We start from the raw sequence: 21342 nt of genomic DNA on the forward strand, positions 1-21342 counted from the left end.
GTGTACGCGGCATTAACGCTAATCTCTGCTCTACTGACACCAACCTCTGCTTTCCTGACACCGTCAACTGCTATATATATATATATATATACTGTGGCCCAGATTCACAAAGCACTTACGCCGACGTATAACACGTTACGCCTTCGTAAGTGCCAATATCCCCCGGCGTATGTGTGCGGCAGACCCACGAACCAACATGCGCCTTAAAACAGGCTACACCCCGCCAACGTAGCTTGCACACGCCGGCGTAGGGTGGGCGCACATATGGGCTGGACACATGGGGCTGCTCCCATTGATTAGCCATGGAAATGAGGGAAATGAGGAAAATACGCCGATTCACGAACGTGCGTGTGCCCGGCGCATGCTACGCGAGATGCGTGTAAGTTGTACCTCCGGCGTAAAGTTATTCCCCATAAATGAGGTGCAACCCGGCAACAGACATGCACAGGTCTGCACCAGGGAACACAAGCCGGCGTATTGTGCGTTGGACGTGTGTCTGGCTGGGCGTAGGTTAGGTTCACGGCGTACGCGGTGATCCGACGTAGCTTAGGCAGTTGTGCCGGCGTGGTTGTGAGCAGGCGCAGGGGGGTTGCTGTGTATGCGTCCACGTCACGGCGCATGCGCAGTTCGTGATACGTACCTGTCTGGAGCTCGGCCCATAATTTGCATGGGGTCACACCCACTTCCACCTACGCCGGCGTGTGCCTTCGAAACCCACGCCACTCTGGCGCAGCGTTGGGAGCACTGGCTTGCTGAATGCAATGCTTGCCTCTCCGCGCTACGTTGGCGTGGCGTACGGTGTGTGCTCTACGGCGGCGTAATGTGCGCCTTGCTCTCTGTGAATCTGGGTCTGTGTGCGCAATATATATATATGGGGGCAGATCTTCAAAGAAATTACGCCGGCGTATCTGTTGATACGCCGCGTAATTTCAAATTTTGCGCGTCGTATCTTTGTTTTGGTATTCACCAAACAAGATACGACGGCATCTGTGTTAGATCCGACAGGCGTACGCCTTAGTACACTGTCGGATCTAAGATGCAATTTTCCGGCGGCCGCTGGGTGGCGTTCACGATCGTAATCCGCGTCGAGTATGCAAATTAGCTATTTCTGACGATCCGCGAACGTACGAGCAGCCGTCGCATCCTTTTACGTCGTTTCCGTTCGGCTTTTTCCGGCGTATAGTTAAAGCTGCTATCTGGTGGCGTACTCAATGTTAAGTATGGCCGTCGTTCCCGCATCTAATTTTGAAACTTTTACGTCGTTTGCGTAAGTCGTCCGTGAATGGGGCTGGACCCCATTTACGTTCACGTCGAAAACAATCCTTGCGACGTCATTTGGAGCAATGCACCCTGGGAGTTTTGACGGAAGGGGCATGCGCAGTTCGTTCGGCGCGGGGACGCGCTTCATTTAAATGAAACACGTCCCCTACTCGCCAAATTTGAATTCCGCCGCGAGAGATACACTACGCCGCCGTAACTTACGGCGCAAATTCTTTCAGGATTCAAAGATTTGCAAAGTAAGTTACAGCGGCGTAGCGTATCTCACATACGCTGCGCCCACGCAAATGTATGTGGATCTGCCCCATGGGGTGCACACCTTAATGCAATAGGCTGCGCACACCTATGGTAAGGATATACACAAGAGATTGGCCAGCAGGATTAATCCCTGACAATCAACGTTCTACCCAAGAAGTCTCAGGCAGGGGGTGTCAGCGGGTTTGGGAAGGACTGGATGGATCTAGAAGTGATATAGAATCAGAGAATACACACCTGTTCATTGTATTCTATGACCGGGCCTATGCTGTTCGCCATTAGAAATCGAAAGAGCTCATCCTTGTCCAAGCCGAGGTCCTCGTCCAACTTATATTCATATTTCTCACCAGCCTAAAAGAACAAAGGATTTTATTAGTACAATATCAGCCAACCAAAATCTCCAAACAAACATGAACCTCCGATGTAATCCAGGCAATACCAGACGGCGCGTACACACGATCATTTTTCTGGTTGTAAAAAACAACGTTTTTCAGGCTCTAGAAAAAACTACGTTTTTTTCAACCCGATCATTAAACCGGCCTTGCCTACACACGATCGTGGAAAAAAAATGCTCTAGCAAAGCGCGGTGACGTACAACGGCACTATAAAGGGGAAGTTCCATTCGGATTAGCGCCACCCTTGGGGCTGCTTTAGCCGATTCCGTGTGAGTAAAAGACGATTCGCGCTTTTCTGTCTGTTACAGCGTGATGAATGTGCTTACTCCATTATGAACGGTAGTTTTACCAGAACGAGCGCTCCCGTCTCATAACTTGCTTCTGAGCATGCGCAGGTTTTTCACGTCGTTAAAGCCCACACACGATCATTTTTTACAACCCGAAAAACGACATGGTTTAAAATGTTGTGAAAAAATAGAGCATGTTCGAAAAAAAATGTGCCCGTTTTTCAGAACCCGAAAAAATGCTCTGAAGCCCACACACCATCGTTTTTTAATGACATTAAAAAAAAAAGTTATTTTTTACAACCCGGGAAACGATCGTGTGTACGCGGCATTTAGATTTTAGACGACTCGGTTCACACTGCTGCGAATTCAAAATCGCGGTAAAATGCGCGATTTTACCACGATTTCGCGGCCGCGATTTTGCCGCGATTTCGGCCGCAATTTAATGTAAATCACGGCCCGAAATCGCAAAAAGTAGTACAGGAACTACTTTTTGAAATCGCAGATGCGGCGTCGCACTGATTAGGACAGTGCCATTGCCGACAATTGCCGCCGATTTGAGATGCGATTTGACATGTCAAATCGCATCTCAAATCGTTCCAAATCGTACCCAGTGTGAACCAGGGCTAAAAAAAAAACTTTGTTTTTTACAACCCGGGAAACGATCGTGTGTACGCGGCATTTCGATTTTAGACGACTAAAATGAGTTTTAAGCCCCATACACACGGTCAGACTTTTTGACAACAAAACTTCAAAATGAGAAAGTTTTCAAAAAAATCCGACCGTGTGTACGCTACATCGGACAAACTTTTTCGGTTTTCATCGCTCTGCAAACAAAATAATATTTCAGCAACAAAAGTCCTACGGTGCAAAGTCCTATCGTGTGTACAGAAATCCATCGGACTTTTGTCCGAAGTACAAATACACATGCCCAGAACCAATGTTAAAATCAACCAACAACAGCAGAAGTTGACCAAAGGGTGGCGGTAAAGAGCAGAAAAAAACATGTGATGTTGGGAAAGTTTTGGGACAGTTTGCAGAAAAGTCTATACGTGTGTATGTTATGGGTGTGCCCGGCCAACTCCCTGCAAACAAAGATCTACGGAAAAGTTTGTTTGAAGTCCGACCGTGTGTACGAGGCTTTAGTCGACTAAAATGTGCTGGAGATTTTAGTCGACTAAAACGTAGGATATTTTGTGTGGACATTTAGGCCCAGCTTCTCAAAGACTTACGACGGCGTATCTCCAGATACGCCGGCGTAAGTCCGAATGGCCGCCGTCGTATCTATGCGCCTGATTCATAGAATCAGTTACGCATAGATTTGGCCAAGATACGAGCGGCGTAAGTCTCCTACACCGTCGTATATTGGGGTGCATATTTACGCTGGCCGCTAGGTGGCGCTTCCGTTGATTTCCGCGTCGAATATGTAAATGAGCAAGATACGCCGATTCACGAATGTACGTACGCCCGTCGCAATTAGTTACGCCGTTTACGTAAGACATACGCCGGCGTAAAGATAAAGCAGGTCTCTAGGTGCAAGGTATGGACGTCGGAACAAGCGTATCTTTTTACGTCGTTTACGTAAGTCGTATGTGAATGGGGCTGTGCGTAGGTTACGTTCACGTCACAGGCATTGAGCCTGGCGTATCTTTGGGCGTAAATATGACGTGATACTGAGCATGCGCCGTTCGTTCCACCATGCATCTACATGGGGTCACGCTTAATTTAAATACAACACGCCCACGACCTGCCTACTTTGAATTACGCGCGCTTACGCCGGCCGATTTACGCTACGCCGCCGTAACTTAGGACGCAAGTGCTTTGTGAATACAGCACTTGCCTCTCTGTTTACGCAGCGTAGCGTAAATAAGATACGCTACGCCTGCGCAACGTAAAGCCGCCCTACGTGAATCTAGACCTTAGTTGACTAAATACGACTAAAACTAAAACAATTGCAGAAGACTAAAATGCCACTAAAATTAAAATGCAATTTTAGTCCTAAGACTAAGACTAAAACGAAATCGAAATTCATTTCCAAGCTGATTTTAACACGTGTGAAAAAATGATAAATTTCCCCGGACAGAAATTGTTTACAGAAAAGAGAGAAGGTTGTACCTTGGTGAAGAAGAGGACGACGTCTTCAGTGACCCCGAACTTCTCCAATAATTCTTTCTTATGTGTGATGGCGAAGGTGAAATCCTCAGCGGTGGCGGCAACTTCCTGAAAGATCTTCAGATCGGCGTCTTCAGGGTCCTGGGGGGGGAGAAGCAGAATCCACTTCATGAGACTCAAGGACATGTCGATTCGCACAGATCGATTTCTTAAAGTTACTCCACAAGTAAATCTTTCTTAAAGTGGTTGTAAACGTCAGACATGAAATATGAACAAAGCCTATCCCTCTATAGTGTGAAGTAGCCTGAGTCCAGAGCACTAACTGCAATTTTTCTCTGCTAATTCATTCCTCTGCTATCTGCATGAGTCACTTTTGACCAAGAGCTAAAGAGGTGTCGGGGGAGGGACCTCCAGCACACAGCCTGTGATTGACAGCCTCAGCTTCCTGCGTGATGGGGGGGCGGGGGGTCCTTTCCCTCCAATCAGTTCACTAAGCTCTGCAGAGTGTGGCATCAGCTCCCCGCCAGGGGCGGACTGACCATTGAGTCACTCGGGCACTGCCCGAGGGCCCCATGCCACTAGGGGGCCCCATCAGGGTTGCCAGGCTCAGTAAAACAAGGAACAGTATGTAAAAATCTGTGTTTTTTTTACATCTGTCCCTGATATGTCCGAAACCGACATGCTTTTGATGTGAAAATCCCGTGATTTTAGCTGCCCGCCTCTCTAATGCCTCCTGGCGTGGTGGCCATCTGTAAGCCCGGGGGCCCCATAATCTTCTATTGCCTGGGGGCCCCATAATCTTCTATTGCCCGGGGGCCCCATAATCTTCTATTGCCCGGGGGCCCCATGATTTGTCAGTCCGCCCCTGCTCCCCGCTTAGGGTTGCCACCTTCATCAAGCCAAACCCAAACACTTTAGCGGCCTGTGACACCTTTGGGTGCCCCAAGGAGAGTAGTACTGCGGTGCGCATAGCGTGCCGCAGTGAACAGTGGGTGTGGCCAAATTGCTCTTGCTGATGTCATCGCCCTGCCCCCCCCAGTAATGCCGAACAGCCACCCACAGCTCCCGGACGGCAACAGATTTGTGTGTGACTATCTTGGTTACTTGGGGAGCCACAGACCGGTCTGAATAAGGTGTCCGGGTTTCAGTCCGCCTGAAACCTGGACACATGATTCAAAACCCGGACTGTCCGGGTGAATCCCGGACGTTTGGCAACCCTATATCCACTCCGTTATCTAGAAGCTCAGACAAGCTGTATACATTCTGCAGTTTTAAGAGCTGTGTAGAAGAGAAGACTGCAAATAGACTTATGTAGGAGGATTTGTTTTATCTCTGAGTATCACCTGGGGCCAGTCATTATACTGAGTATATGTAAAGGTCATTACCACTGCTGACCCCTTCCTGAAAATGCTAGTTGCCTGGCTGTGTACATGACCGTCCAATCTCAGTACTTTCTAAGTCGCTTACCTTAAAGAGGAACTGCAGTCTGCTCACATAATTTGTAATAAAAACAACTTTGCCATTCTGAAGCTTCCCTCCAACCACTTTGCATATAATTTTATATATTCTGTTAATGTACTTGCCAAACATGCTTCAGAAATCTCCCTCCACTGAGTCTGGCTGCAGCCATTTTAACTGTGGGCATGTGAAGCTGCTGCCTGTTCACTTCCTGGGTTTACACAGACACACAGAGGCACGCCTCCAGCTCGGCAGCTCTCATTGGCCCTCTAATGACCCCCCCCCCCCCCCTGCCTGGCAAACTCTCACAAGAGTGAGAGAGAGCTGTGCATGATGTCATAAGCCTAGACTAATGACCAGACATGAAACAGGAAGTGGGCTGTATAAGGGATTTACTGGCAGGAAAAATATGTTTTACTATCCAAAGTTAAAAAAACAACAATAACAAGGGCAGAAGATTTAAAGGGGTTGTAAAGGTACAATTTGTTTTCCTAAATAGCTTCCTTTACCTTAGTGCAGTCCTCCTTCACTTACCTCATCCTTCCATTTTGCTTTTAAATGTCCTTATTTCTTCTGAGAAATCCTCACTTCCTGTTCTTCTGTCTGTAACTCCACACAGTAATACGAGGCTTTCTCTCTGGTGTGGAGTGTCGTGCTCGCCCCCTCCCTTGGGCTACTGGAGAGTCAGGACGCCCACTAACACACAGCTCCTTTCTCTATCTGCAACGTAGAGAGCGTCCTGACTCTCCTGTAGTCAGAGGGAGGGGGCGAGCACGACACTCCACACCAGGGAGAAAGCCTTGCATTACTGTGTGGAGTTACAGACAGAAGAACAGGAAGTGAGGATTTCTCAGAAGAAATAAGGACATTAAAAGCAAAATGGAAGGATGAGGTAAGTGAAGGAGGACTGCACTAGGGTAAAGGAAGCTATTTAGGGAATTTTTTTTTTTACCTTTCCAACCCCTTTAATAAATGGAAAGATGAAAAAATTACTGAAGATCCACTTTAAGCATAGAGATCAGAAATGTCAGATGTTCCTTTTCTGTAAGCTTTGCCTGAAAGTATGAGAGGATGACTGCCAGGCAACAAGCATTTTCAGAATGAGAAGCGGCACATTCTGGGTGGGTTCTTGAACATGGTGACATCGCCCAATACTGACATGCCCAAGGTGACTGACATGCCCGGGGTGACTGACATGCCCGGGGTGACCGACATGCCCGGGGTGACCGACATGCATGCCCGGGGTGACCGACATGCATGCCCGGGGTGACCGACATGCATGCCCGGGGTGACCGACATGCATGCCCGGGGTGACCGACATGCATGCCCGGGGTGACCGACATGCATGCCCGGGGTGACCGACATGCATGCCCGGGGTGACTGACATGCCCGGGGTGACTGACATGCCCGGGGTGACTGACATGCCCGGGGTGACTGACATGCCCGGGGTGACCAACCTGGAAGAAGGCGATCACAGAAAACTCATGGGATTTGATGAATTCTTCTGTCTCGGCGGCCGTTTCAATTAAAATGGTGGAGGACTCCATTCTTCTCAGAATCCAATTGACAATTCCGTCCGGGTTTCTTCGGCCTAGGAGGGAAAATCAGAAACGGACTTCAATCCAGAATGCAATGGATGGTATTACGCAACGCTGGTGTCTTCTGATCAGTTCCCACCAGGGGGCACTGTGTAGTGTTGGCGTGGTCTCCTTGTGTCAGGCTGGGGGAGAGATACTGAGGTCCGGATTCAGGTACGAGTTACACCGGTGTATCTCCAGATACGCCGTCGTAACTCTGAGTCCGAGCCGTCGTATCTATGCGCCTGATTCTTAGAATCAGTTACGCATGGATTTGTATTAGATCCGACCGGCGTAAGTATCTTACGCCGTCGGATCATAACTGCATATTTACGCTGGCCGCTAGGGGCGTGTACGCTGATTTACGCGTCAAAATATGTAAATCAGCTAGATACGCGAATTCACGAACGTACGCCCGGCCGACGCAGTACAGTTACGCCGTTTACATTAGGCTTTTCCCGGCGTAAAGTTACCCCTGCTATATGCGGCGTACCAATGTTAAGTATGGACGTCGTTCCCGCGTCGAATTTTGAAAGTTTTTTTACGTTGTTTGCGTAAGTCGTTCGCGAATAGGGCTGGGAGTCCTTTACGTTCACGTCGAAAGCATTGGCTTCTTGCGGGTTAATTTGGAGCATGCGCACTGGGATACTTTCACGGACGGCGCATGCGCCGTTCGTAAAAAGGGTCATTTACGTGGGGTCACCTAAAATTTACATAACACACGCCCACATCTACCACATTTGAATTAGGCGGGCTTACGCCGGCCTATTTACGCTACGCCGCCGCAACTTTCGTTTGAGAATACGGCACTTGCCTGTAAAAGTTGCGGAGGCGTAACGTAAATAGGATACGTTACGCCCGCACAAAGATACGCGATTCTCTGTGAATCCGGGCCTCAATGTGGAAATATCTGCACTATATTGCCAAAAGTATTGGGACGCCTGCCTTTACACGCACATGAACTTTAATGGCATCCCAGTCTTAGTCTGTAGGGTTCAATATTGAGTTGGCCCCGCCCTTAGCAGCTATAACAGCTTCAACTCTTCTGGGAAGGCCATCCACAAGGTTTAGGAGTGTGTCTATGGGAATGTTTCACCATTCTTCCAGAAGCGGATTTGTGAGGTCAGGCACTGATGTTGGACAAGAAGGCCTGACTCACAGTCTCTCTTTTTTTTTTATTAAATGATTTTTTATTATATTTCCAATTTCAAACAAAAACTCAAAACGCACAAAACATTCCCACCAACCAACCCCACCAAACAACAACAACAACAACAACAACAACAACAACCTAGTTGTCTCTCTAATTCACCCCAAAGATGTTCCATTCGGTTGAGGTCAGGACTTTGTGCAGACCAGTCAAGTTCCTCCACCCCAAACTCGCTCATCCATGTCTTTATGGACCTTGCTTTGTGCACTGGTGTGCAGTCATGTTGGAACAGGAAGGGGCCGTCCCCAAACTCTTCCCACAAAGTTGGGAGCATGAAATTGTCCAAAATGTCTTGGTATTCTGACGCCTTAAGAGTTCCCTTCACTGGAACTAAGGGGCCAAGCCCAACCCCTGAATAACAACCCCCACACCATAATGATTTGGACCAGTGCACAAAGCAAGGTCCATAAAGATATGGATGAGCGAGTTTAGGGTGAAAGAACATGATTGGCCTGCACAGAGTCCTGACCTCAACCCGATAGAACACCTTTGGGATGAATTCGAGTGTAGACTGTGAGCCAGGCCTTCTTGTCCACATCAGTGCCTGACCTCACAAATGTGCTTCTGGTAGAATGGTCAAACATTCCCATAGACACACTCCTAAACCTTGTGGACAGTCTTCCCAGAAGAGTTGAAGCTGTTATAGCTGTAAAGGGCGGGGCCAACTCAATATTGAACCCTACGGACTAAGACTGGGATGCCATTAAAGTTCATGTAAAGACAGGTGTCCCAATACTTTTGACAATATAGGGTAACTACTCTGTACCCATGCTTAAGTTTTAAGCCTCTCCTGCAAATTTGCCACACCCACCATTTGTTGCACTACTTGTGCTGCTATAAGCCCCACCCACCACCTATCACTGCCCCCCATTCTCAGAAATTTCCATTTTCAAAAGTTCCCAGGCGATGATATCACTGCAGTGTTACGTTACCTCCAAAGTCAATGTGACTGGTTCTGCTCCCATCCCTAAAGAATAGGATGGTGGGGTAGCCCTTGACTCCAAATTCTTCGCCCAATTCATTTTCCACTGTAGCGTCCACTTTGGCGAGCCGGGCCTCTGATGTTGTGTTCTTCAGGATCTCCGCCGCCTGGCTGTACTTGGGGGCGAGTTCCTGGCAGTGGCCACACCATGGTGCATCTGCAATTGATAAGACATAGATGGTCACATACAGCAGCCTGGGGAGGCGCTCCTGCCCCTATGACAACACGGTACATTATTAGCTAGATTCAGGATGGCGAGCGCATACTTGCGGCGGCGTAGTTTATGGCATTTAAGCTACGCCGCCGTAAGTTAGCGAGGCAAGTACATGATTCACAATGTACTTGCCTGCTAAGTTACGGTGGCGTAGCCTAAAGCGGGCGGGCGTAAGGGCGCCTAATTCAAATTTGTCTGAGGGGGCGTGTTGTATGATAATGAGGCTTGACCCGACGTGATTGACGTTTTTTATTAACTGCGCATGCGCCGGGCGCCTACATTTCCCAGTGTGCATTGCGGCTAAGTCCGCCACACGGGCCTATTGATTTCGACGTGGACGTAAACGACGTAAATCCCTATTCACGGACGACTTACGCAAACGACGTAAAATTTACGAATTTCGATGCAGGAACGGCGGCCAAACTTAACATTACTATTCCATCTATTTGATGGAATAACTTTAGGCCGCTAATGCGTTACGTAAACGGCGTATCTGTACTGTGTCGGCCGGGTGTACGTTCGTGAATAGGCGTATCTAGTGATTTACATATTCTACGCCGACCGCAATGGAAGCGCCACCTAGCGGTCAGCCTAAAAATTACACTTTAGGATACGAGGGTGTAAGACACTTACGCTGCTCGTATCTGAGCCTAATTTAAGCATATCTGGTTACCAGAATACGCTTAAATTAGCGTCAACGTAAATTCTGACTTAGGCTGGCGTATCTACTGATACGTCAGACTAAGTCTCTCTGAATGTGGCTACAGGTCTCCAGATCCCGGGATACTGTCAACCGCCCCCCACGCTAATATAGATTTATATTATGCCATCCACCTTTAATGTTCCTCTTCTACTCACCACCTGCAGTAGGATATGGAGTATGTGAGCACTGCCTCCTGAGGACTTCAACACAGACGAAACGTATCGGGGCATGGTGCGCCACACGTGACATCTGTAGCGGTATAGGACTTCCGGTTTCCAGTTCAGTGGAACGCACTCACCTATTTACTCATCACGCCATAGCATCAGGGAGGTGTGCGATTGGCCCCAAATTTATTCTGCAGCAGGACAACGACCCCAAACATACAGCTGATGTCATTAACAACTATCTTCAGCGTAAAGAACAAGGAGTCCTGGAAGTAATGGTTTGATTCCCACAGAGCCCTGATCTCAACATCAAGTCAGTCTGGGATTACATGAAGAGACGGAAAGATTCAAGGCAGCCGACATCAAAAGAAGATCTGGGCTTAGTTCCCCAAGATGTTTGGAACAATCAACCTGCCGAGTTCCTTCAAAAACTGTGTGTAAGTGTACCTAGAAGAATTGATGGAGGTAGTGCAAGTGAGGGGGGGGAGGTTTGTTAGCCTTCCCCAAAATATTGAGCTCCATCCGCCACTGAAAGAAGCCTTCTTTCACCCTTGAAATTATTTTTAGGCCTCTGCTAAAATCAGTTAATTGGTGATCAGTGGGAAGAATGTTCCTTACATTGGTGATCAGTGGGAAGAATGTTCCTTACATTGGTGATCAGTGGGAAGAATGTTCCTTACATTGGTGATCAGTGAGAAGAATGTTCCTTACATTGGTGATCAGTGAGAAGAATGCCCCTTACATTGGTGATCAGTGGGAAGAATGCCCCTTACATTGGTGATCAGTGAGAAGAATGCTCCTTACATTGGTGATCAGTGGGAAGAATGTTCCTTACATTGGTGATCAGTGGGAAGAATGTCCCTTACATTGGTGATCAGTGGGAAGAATGTCCCTTACATTGGTGATCAGTGGGAAGAATGCCCCTTACATTGGTGATCAGTGAGAAGAATGTCCCTTACATTGGTGATCAGTGGGAAGAATGTCCCTTACATTGGTGATCAGTGGGAAGAATGTCCCTTACATTGGTGATCAGTGGGAAGAATGCCCCTTACATTGGTGATCAGTGAGAAGAATGTTCCTTACATTGGTGATCAGTGGGAAGAATGTCCCTTACATTGGTGATCAGTGAGAAGAATGCTCCTTACATTGGTGATCAGTGGGAAGAATGTTCCTTACATTGGTGATCAGTGAGAAGAATGTTCCTTACATTGGTGATCAGTGGGAAGAATGTCCCTTACATTGGTGGTCAGTGGGAAGAATGTTCCTTACATTGGTGATCAGTGGGAAGAATGTTCCTTACATTGGTGATCAGTGGGAAGAATGTTCCTTACATTGGTGATCAGTGGGAAGAATGTCCCTTACATTGGTGATCAGTGAGAAGAATGTTCCTTACATTGGTGATCAGTGAGAAGAATGTTCCTTACATTGGTGATCAGTGAGAAGAATGTCCCTTACATTGGTGATCAGTGGGAAGAATGTCCCTTACATTGGTGATCAGTGGGAAGAATGCCCCTTACATTGGTGATCAGTGGGAAGAATGTCTCTTACATTGGTGATCAGTGGGAAGAATGTCTCTTACATTGGTGATCAGTGGGAAGAATGTCTCTTACATTGGTGATCAGTGGGAAGAATGTTCCTTACATTGGTGATCAGTGGGAAGAATGTCCCTTACATTGGTGATCAGTGAGAAGAATGTCCCTTACATTGGTGATCAGTGGGAAGAATGTCCCTTACATTGGTGATCAGTGAGAAGAATGTCCCTTACATTGGTGATCAGTGAGAAGAATGCTCCTTACATTGGTGATCAGTGGGAAGAATGTTCCTTACATTGGTGATCAGTGGGAAGAATGATCCTTACATTGGTGATCAGTGGGAAGAATGTTCCTTACATTGGTGATCAGTGGGAAGAAAGCCCCTTACATTGGTGGTCAGTAGGGAAAATGCTGCCCTTACATTGGTGGTCAGAATACCCCAATACAGACAGTTAATAAAAAGATCATTGGCGTCATGTTTGTTGGCTCCTTCATGTGAGATTGGCCCATGAACTATACAGACACCATCAGATGGGAGACAGTGGCGTCACTAGGGTTGGTGTCACCCGGTCCGGTAAAACATGGTGTCACCCCCCCTCTGTCTAGGCTGCCCAGCACCAAGCAGGCAGCGCACGGGCACGGGGCGCACCCCAAACCAGCCCCTGTAAATGATAGTATAGGGCAGTATAGTGGCAGGTTAGGGTAGTATAGAGTGGTATAGTGGCAGGTTGGTGTAGTGGGGTGGTATAGGACAGATTAAGGTGGTATAGGGCATGCTGGGGTGATATAGGGTAGTTTGGGGTGGTATAGGGCAAGTTAGGGTTGCTAAGGGCAGGTTGGGGTGGTATAGGGCAAGTTAGGGTGGTACAGGGCAGGTTGGGGTAGTATAGTGCAAGTTAGGGTGGCATAGGGCAGTTTGGGGTGGTATAGGGCAAGTTATGGTGGCATAGGGCAGATTGGAGTGGTACAGGGCAAGTTAGGGTGGCACAGGGCAAGTTGGGGTGGCATGGGAAAGGTTGGGGTGGTACAGGTCAGGCTGTGGTGGCACAGTGCAGGCTGGGTGGTACAGGGCAGGCTGGGGTGGTACAGGGCTGTTTGAGGGGGGGTACAGGGCAGGCTGGGGTGGTATAGGGCTGTTTGGGGTGGTACAGGGCAGGCTGGGCATGTCAGCTAAAAAAAACAAATACAAAAAACAAAAACAAAAAAAACGGGATGGTGTCACCCCTCTAGCGGGTGTCACCCGGTGCGGACCGCACCCCCCTAGCAACGCCTCTGATGGGAGGTCAATCAAGCACAGGCCAAAGAACCCCTCAAACCCCTGTAGAGAAACAAGACCCAGGCTGAGAATGGTCGTCCTCAAGGCTGTCAGAGCTTTAGAGACGTATGGAGAATTCTGCAAGCGAAACCCTCTGCCGTTGTTATGTCACTGCTGGGAAAATGTACACCTGAGGTTGGGGGATGGGCGGGGGTGGGGGCTGGCAATTGGCCTTCATAGAATGTCGCTCACCTGTCAGCTTCCCACAGAATCAATGAAAGGCTCCTTTCCCCACTCAGCAAAAAGGTTTGATATTTTTTTTTTTAAACGTTGCCTAAGGAGGAACTTCTTCTAAAGAAAATTCTTCTATATCCGGAGACCTGATCTGTAAATGTGAATTATTTGAAGTACGGCCTCAATTTCTGAGGCTGCGAATGGAGGCCAAAATGCAAACTTTTTGGAAAAAATTCACTTTTTTTAATAAAAAAATAAGACAAGAGTAAAGTTAGCCCAATTTTTTTTATATTGTGAAAGATAATGTTACGCCGAATAAATTAATATCCAACATGGCACACTTCAAAATTGCGCCCGCTCGTGAAATGGCGACAATTGACAAACTTTTACCCTTAAAAATCTCCTTAGGCAACGTTTAAAAATGTCTACAGATTACCAGTTTTGAGTTACAGAGGAGGTCTAGGGCTAGAATTATTGCTCTTGCTCTACCAATCGCGGCGATACCTCACATGTGTGGTTTGAACACCTTTTTTTTATATGTGGGCGAGCCTTAGGTATGCGTTCAATTCGGCGTGTGAGTTTCGGCGGGACAGGGCGCTTTTTTTTTCCTACTTTTTTTTTTTTAAATTCTGACACTGTCCTTTTGAAAAAAAATTGGGTCACTTTTAGGGACCTTTCACACCTACGGACAAACGGTTCGTTTATTACAAGTCCGTTGAAACCTATTACACTGCTTGTGCAGCACTGAGCATGTGCGAGATCTGCAAGGCTGAAATCCAGAAAGTCATACAGTCTGGCTTCATGATGCCCACACTTAAGATGGCCCCAGTCAATTTCTATTTTATAAAGTGTCTAAATGCTGTAACAACCTAACAAAACGGACCTTAGTTTACAGACTAACTTTACTAGAATGCATTAAGCTTGTGTATTACAGGGGTATTTATATTTAAAAAGTGAAATTGTGGCCGGAACTCCCCTTTAAGTGTTTTTTCTCTTTGCAAAGTGAATTTGTACTTAGCTTAGTGAATAAGGTAAAGTTGTGCTGACTTCAATTGTCCAATCATGTGCAAGCAAAAAAAAAAAAAAGTTTTTTCTTGGTGCAAGCAAAAACGCATTTTTTTTTTTTATGCACATGATTGGGTATTTTCAGAGTGATTTTACCCCTTTGTTCCACCCCATTAATTGAGCTAAATGATTTTTCATGTAAAGTAAAGTTTTACTTATGGAGGAATAAATGGTAAAATTACTGGAAATACCCAATTATGCGCAAGCAAAATATAAAAAAAAAAAAAAAAAAAAAAAAAAGGGTTTTTGCTTGCACATGATTGGATGACCAAAGTCAACACAACTTAACATCATTCACTAAACAAAGTAAAAATTCATTTTGCAAAGCGAAAAAATCACTTGGCTAAGTGGAAGAGGTAAAGTAGTGGTGACTTCAGTTATCATGTGCAAAGAAAAAAAAAAAATGAAAAAAAAAAAAAAATAACACAAAAATTAAAACTTTCTTCTCTTGCACACGATTGGGTGATTGAAGTTTTCACCAAGTTAACCAAGTTTTTTTTTTCCATTTGCAAAGTAAATTTTTTACTTCACATTGCGGGTGATTTACTAAAGGCAATTCCACTTTGCACTACAAGTTGCACTTGGAAGTGCAGTCGCTGTAGATCCGAGGGGGACATGCAAGGAAAATAAAAAACAGCATTTTAGCTTGCACATGATTGGATGATAAAATCAGCAGAGCTTCCCCATCATTTCAGATCTTCCCCTCAGATTTACAGCGACTGCACATCCAAGTGCAATTTCAAGTGCACTTTACACTTGTAGTGCAAAGTGGATTTGCCTTTTGTAAATAACGCCCATAGTAAATAAGGTGAAGTTGTGCCGATTTAAACCATCCAATCACGTGCAAGCAAAAATCCAGTTCTTTTTTTCCCCTTACATGATTGGTTATCCTTTACATTCACTAAAGTACATAAAACTTCACTTTGAAAGTGAACATGTTCTACTTTTTTTAGTAAATCAAACTCACGATATAGACAAGGGGACCTAGAGAGAAAGATTTTGGAGCTTTGTGTAGTAAGGCAGAGGAAAGTTGGTTAACCTATAGCAGTGATGGCGAACCTTGGCACCCCAGATGTTTTGGAACTACATTTCCCATGATGCTCCACTACACTACAGAGTGCATGAGCATCATGGGAAATGTAGTTCCAAAACATCTGGGGTGCCAAGGTTCCCCATCACTGCCCTATAGAGACAAAAATATAATCCAAATGCATGGTTTGACAATAGTACAACTTCATGCACATGGGCATGCAGCACACAGAGTCTGCGTAATCACTCTCCCGGGACCCGCTGCCACCTTGTATAGCAAGGGTGCCTAACCAGTGGCCCGTGGAGCCCTCTGATGTGGCCCGTGGCGCCCTCTGATGTGGCCCCGTGGAGCCCTCCGATGTGGCCCCGTGGAGCCCTCCGATGTGGCCCCGTGGAGCCCTCCGATGTGGCCCGTGGAGCCCTCTGATGTGGCCCGCGACCTCCTGCTCTGCTCTATACTATTATTACAGGCAAGTTTATTACTAAAATCACAGGGTATATATGGGCATATCTGTTCTGCAGTGATTACCAGGCTTTCAAACTGACCCGCAGGTGTAGAGCAGCGTGGGTCACCTGCACTGAGCCATATGCCGCGTACACACGATCATTTTTCGGCATGAAAAAAACATTGTTTTTAAAAAACGTCATTTAAAATGATGGTGTGTGGGCTGCACATCGTTTTTCAGGTTCTGAAAAACGAAAAAAAAAAATTCCGAGCATGCTGCATTTTTTTAACGTCGTTTCAAAACTATGTCGTTTTTCGGGTTGTAAAAAATGATCGTGTGTGGGCTAAAACGACGTAAAAAACCTGCGCATGCTCAGAAGCAAGTTATGAGACGGGAGCGCTCGTTCTGGTAAAACTACCATTCGTAATGGAGTAAGCACATTCATCACGCTGTAACAGACAGAAAAGCGCAAATCGTCTTTTACTAACACAAAATCAGCCCCAAGGGTGGCGTCATCCGCATGGAACTTCCCCTTTATAGTGCCGTCATACGTGTTGTACGTCACCGCGCTTTGCTAGAGCATTTTTAAAAAACGATGGTGTGTGGGCAACGTCGTTTTAATGATGAAGTTGGAAAAACGTTGTTTTTTCTACATGCTGAAAAATGATCGCGTGTACGCGGCAAAAAGACTTCTGTTACGTGCGAGTTTGTTGTGATTTCTGAAAGTGCGCCTCACCTACAGCATATAATAGAAGTCTATGGCAAAGTGCAGCTAACCTGCAGGAAAGCCCCAGGTGAACTGTGCTGCACCCGCAGTGCTGGAAAACAACAGCGCATCGGTGTGAAAGCAGCCATAGGCCCCTTTTCATACAGTCAGTCCGACCCAATTGGACCCTCCATTCACCTCTAAGGAGTAGCAAATGTAAATGGACTTGTGTCCATTCACAAACGCCTACCTCCAATCCGATCTGCTAAGAAAAATAAGTAGAGTGGGCTCCGTTCATTGTGGCCCGCGACCGGTTACCAAGTCGCTTAAGTGGCCCTCGCTCTTCAAAAGGTTGGGCACCCCTGTTGTACAGAGATGCCTACTGAGGTGAATTAGAAGATGTGGGGGTCCCCTAAAGTATCTGGACAGACATATGGTCCAGATGCACGTTATCTATGCACATGCATGTCTTTATATCACCCACTCATCGTCTGCATCCCAATTGGCAGCTGTGCGCGGTGGCAGTGCGTCACAGCACAGCGATTACGGTAAAAATGCCTAAACCTGGAATCTAGTTTCCCTTCAGGGTCAATATTTCAGGAATTTGGGAATGCAATGCAGAAAATGATTCCAGTAGCATGGAGGTCTATTAGGAAAGATGACTTCTTGATACTTACAAAATTCAACCAAAAGATACTTGTAGGTCTGCAGAGCGTTGTTGAAGTTCTTGGTGGTCAGGACCAGCACGTTGTCCTCTTCTAGAATGTCATCGCTCTTTTCCTCGCTAGACGTCTCGGCAGAAGTGTCATTTTTGGAGTCTTCAGCTCTTACACAGCAGAAGGAGAAAAGGCCGAGCAGTAGAAGGTGGACCCACCTCATAGTGAGAGGAGGAAGAGTAGAAGGGTCAGTCTGGAGAACTGGTAGAAGGCTCAGAGGAGGGAGGTAAACACGGGGGCAGCAGATAAAGGCTCAGAGCCCGTGACGCTGACCTCGTCGGCACTCGTGGAAATTTGCTACTGGCTTTGGGAACACACATTATGGTTTGTTTAAATATTTACCTGGACCTATCAAACTCCGAGACGGCAGCTGCCAAATCTTGAAGGGCAAAGTGAATAAATGCTCAGCTATTCAACCACACAAAACATTCTACTACAACGCGAGCGAAAATGAAAACCTGTCCATTTTATCCTGTAATCCCATTCGAGGATTCCTGATCAGCGATACATGGTCAGATTATTAGCTAGATTCACAAAGAGTTAAGCCGGCGTATCAGTAGATACGCCGTCGTAACTCTGAATCTGCGCCGTCGTACATTTAAGTGTATTCTCAAATTGAGATACACTTAAATGTAGCTAAGATACAACGGCCTGCGTCGTCGTATCTTAGCTGTCTAGTTCCGCTGGCCGCTAGAGGCGTGAACGCTGATTTACGCCTAGAATGCGTAAATCAGCGAGATACGCCTATTCACGAACGTACGCTTGCCCGTCGCAGTATAGATACGCCGTTTACGCAAGGCGTTTTCAGGCGTAAAGTTAGTCCAACAAAAAGCTGGCCTAGCCAATGTTAAGTATGGACGTCGTTCCCGCGTCGAATTTTGAAAATTTTACGTCGTTTGCGTAAGTCGTCTGTGAATGGGGCTGGACGTAATTTACGTTCATGTCGAATCCAATAAGACCCTGCGGCGTACTTTGGAGCAATGCACACTGGGATATGTCCACGGACGGCGCATGCGCCGTTCGTTAAAAACCTCAATCACGTCGGGTCATGGTTTATTTACATAAAACACGCCCACCTCTTCACAATTTGAATTAGGCGCGCTTACGCCGGCCCATTTACGCTACGCCGCCGTAACTTAGGAGGCAAGTGCTTTGTGAATACAGCACTTGCCTCTCTGACTTACGGCGGCGTAGCGTAAATACGATACGCTACGCCGGCTCAAAAATACGCCGCCCTACGTGAATCCAGCTATATGACTTTATAGACGACTGGTCATGGAAGGAATCCAGATCTTAAAGTAGAACTAATATTAGGTAGGTATATATATATATATATATATATATATATATATACACACACACACACACACACACATATATATATATATATATATATATATATATATATATATACATACATATATATTTTAATCGTTTTGAATACAGTTGAGAGGGATTAGAACCGTTGTCAGGTTTCTATTGCTGTCTGTGCCCCCATTAGGAAGATTTACCCTATTTGTCCTGGTGACCATTATCACCAAAAGTAAAAGAATATCCCAAATTTTAGTTAAAGAAAAAAACACCTAGATTAGTGAACTTGTGTTGACTTCAATCATCCAGTCCTGCAAGTAAAAATCATGTTTTTTTTTGCTTGCACGTGATTGGATAACTAAAGTCACCACTCCTTCACTAAGCAAAGTCATTTTTCTCATTGCATGGCTGCGCATGATCTGGTATTTGCAGTGGTTTTAGCCTTTATTCCACGATAATTCTCTTTATAAATAACCGTTGAATCTAGTATCAAATGGCACAAATCCTGAGGAAGCAACTTGTTAGCGAAATGTGTTGATTCAGTAATTATAAGCATCTCTATAGATAACTATTAAAAGTAACAAAGGAGAGGAGCACACCACTGTAATATCTCACCGGATTAAGAATCATCACTTATATTGAAATATTACACAGAGCTCCGTATTTAAAGAGGAAGTAAATCCTGATGGGTTTTACTTCCTCTTTATTTCCCTGCAAAGGTAAAGCATAATGGGCTACTATGCATCGCAGTCCACACATACATACACATGAATGTGTGGACGAGTATGGAATGATGTTAATTACAATATCCTTTTTACGTGTTTTTTTATAATTGACATGCTTTTTTCATTTCTGTATGATCAATAAATATGTACTTTGATTCATGCACCTCCACTATGTCTACGGCCTCATCTAAAGTCCCAACTTCCCGTCTGTACTCTGAATTAGGGATGGAGGCATACCACATATGTGACTCATTTAAAGTCTCAACCCCCCCCCCCCCCTCTTATTTACAAAAGGCAAATCCGCCTTGCACTACAAGTGCACTTGGAAGTGCAGTCGCCAGGGCCGGGACAAGGGGTGGGCAGAAGGGACGGCTGCCCCTGGAGCAATGGTTTATTGCATGGATGAGGGGCACCCTGACCTTAACCCTAAGGGAAAGGGGGGGGGGCGAAGTTTGGCATCTCTCTGGGTGCTGGATGACCTTGTCCCGGCACTGGCAGTCGCTGTAAATCTGAGGGGTAGATCTGAAATGAAGGGAAGCTCTGCTGATTTTATCATCCAATCATGTGCAAGCTAAAATGCTATTTTTTTATTTTCCTTGTCTGTCCCCCTCGTATCTACAGCGACTTTACGTCCAAGTGCACTTGTAGTCAATCAAAACCGATTGGTTAGGAGTGTTGCTCCACCCTCTCCCGCTCCTGTAGTCCAGAAAGCCAAAATAAAGACATACCGTATTTATTGGGGTATAGCGCGCTCCCGCGTATAGCGCGCACCCCTAAAGTTGCAGCGAAAAGTTTTTTTGTACTTACAGTTTTGGTGTCTTGTGCGGAGTCCATCGGCGGCCTCGTCGGGTCCGGCGTCCGTCTGCGGCTTCGGGTGTCCTCTTCGTCGGGTCTGCCGTCCTTCTGCGGCGTCCTCGCGTCCACCTCGCTCGTTTCCCGCGCCGAGTTTGAATACTGCGCCGACATATACAGAGCGCAGTACACTCGTGTATTGTCGGGCAGGCTCGGCAACTCTCACGCTGACGTCCTGTACGTCCAGGACGTGAGCGCGGAAGGAGCCGAGACTGCCCGACTATACCCGAGTGTACTGCGCTCGGTATATGTCGGCGCAGTATTCAAAACTCGGCGCGGGAAAGCGGGTATCCGCGTATACCACGCACCCACGATTTTGCCCTGATTTTCAGGGCAAAAAAGTGCGCGGTATACGCCGATAAATACGGTAATTGGCCACTTGTACCAGCTGGATTTATTTACACGTTGAAGGATTTTTATAAGGACTATAGCAGTGGTTCTCAACCCTTCTAGTGCCGTGACCCCTTGATAAAATTTCCCAAGTTGTAGGGACCCACTAACAGTAAACTTATTTTCGTAGTCGGCACCCAAGCAGGGCTGGACTGGGACAAAAATTTGGCCCTGGACTTCATCCAGACTGGCCCATTTTGACATGTCTCTCCCATGGCGGCCGGACAACTCCCGCACACCCCCCCCACCCAAGCCCCCTCTCCCCCTTCACTAGCCACTAGCCGTTCTACTTTATTAGAGTAGAACGGTTGGTACTGGTACTCTTATAGGCAGTACCAGTGGGGAAGCTACACATTATTTCACCCGGGGCAAAGAATCAGTTCAGTGCCCCCCCCTTATGGGACAAGTTTAGGCAGAAGTGAGAATCTCCCAGGCCATAGCTGTCGAGT

At 46.6% G+C, this 21342-nt stretch overlaps 1 protein-coding gene across 1 annotated transcript in view; it reads right to left on the reverse strand.

Moving 5' to 3' along the window:
• PDIA2 (protein disulfide isomerase family A member 2) overlaps positions 1-17849 on the reverse strand; it is a 35577-nt gene extending 17728 nt beyond the window's left edge. The window contains exons 1-5 of the mRNA XM_040356366.1: positions 17577-17849; positions 9502-9708; positions 7240-7373; positions 4328-4465; positions 1771-1884 (exon numbers count right to left, since the gene is read on the reverse strand). Of these exons, the coding sequence (XP_040212300.1) occupies positions 1771-1884; positions 4328-4465; positions 7240-7373; positions 9502-9708; positions 17577-17778 (795 nt within the window). The 5' untranslated portion in view covers positions 17779-17849. The remainder of the gene's footprint in view (positions 1-1770; positions 1885-4327; positions 4466-7239; positions 7374-9501; positions 9709-17576) is intronic.
• Between the last annotated feature and the right edge of the window lie 3493 nt (positions 17850-21342).

Source organism: Rana temporaria, chromosome 6, assembly GCF_905171775.1.
Source record: "Rana temporaria chromosome 6, aRanTem1.1, whole genome shotgun sequence".
NCBI classification, from domain to species: Eukaryota; Metazoa; Chordata; class Amphibia; order Anura; family Ranidae; genus Rana; species Rana temporaria.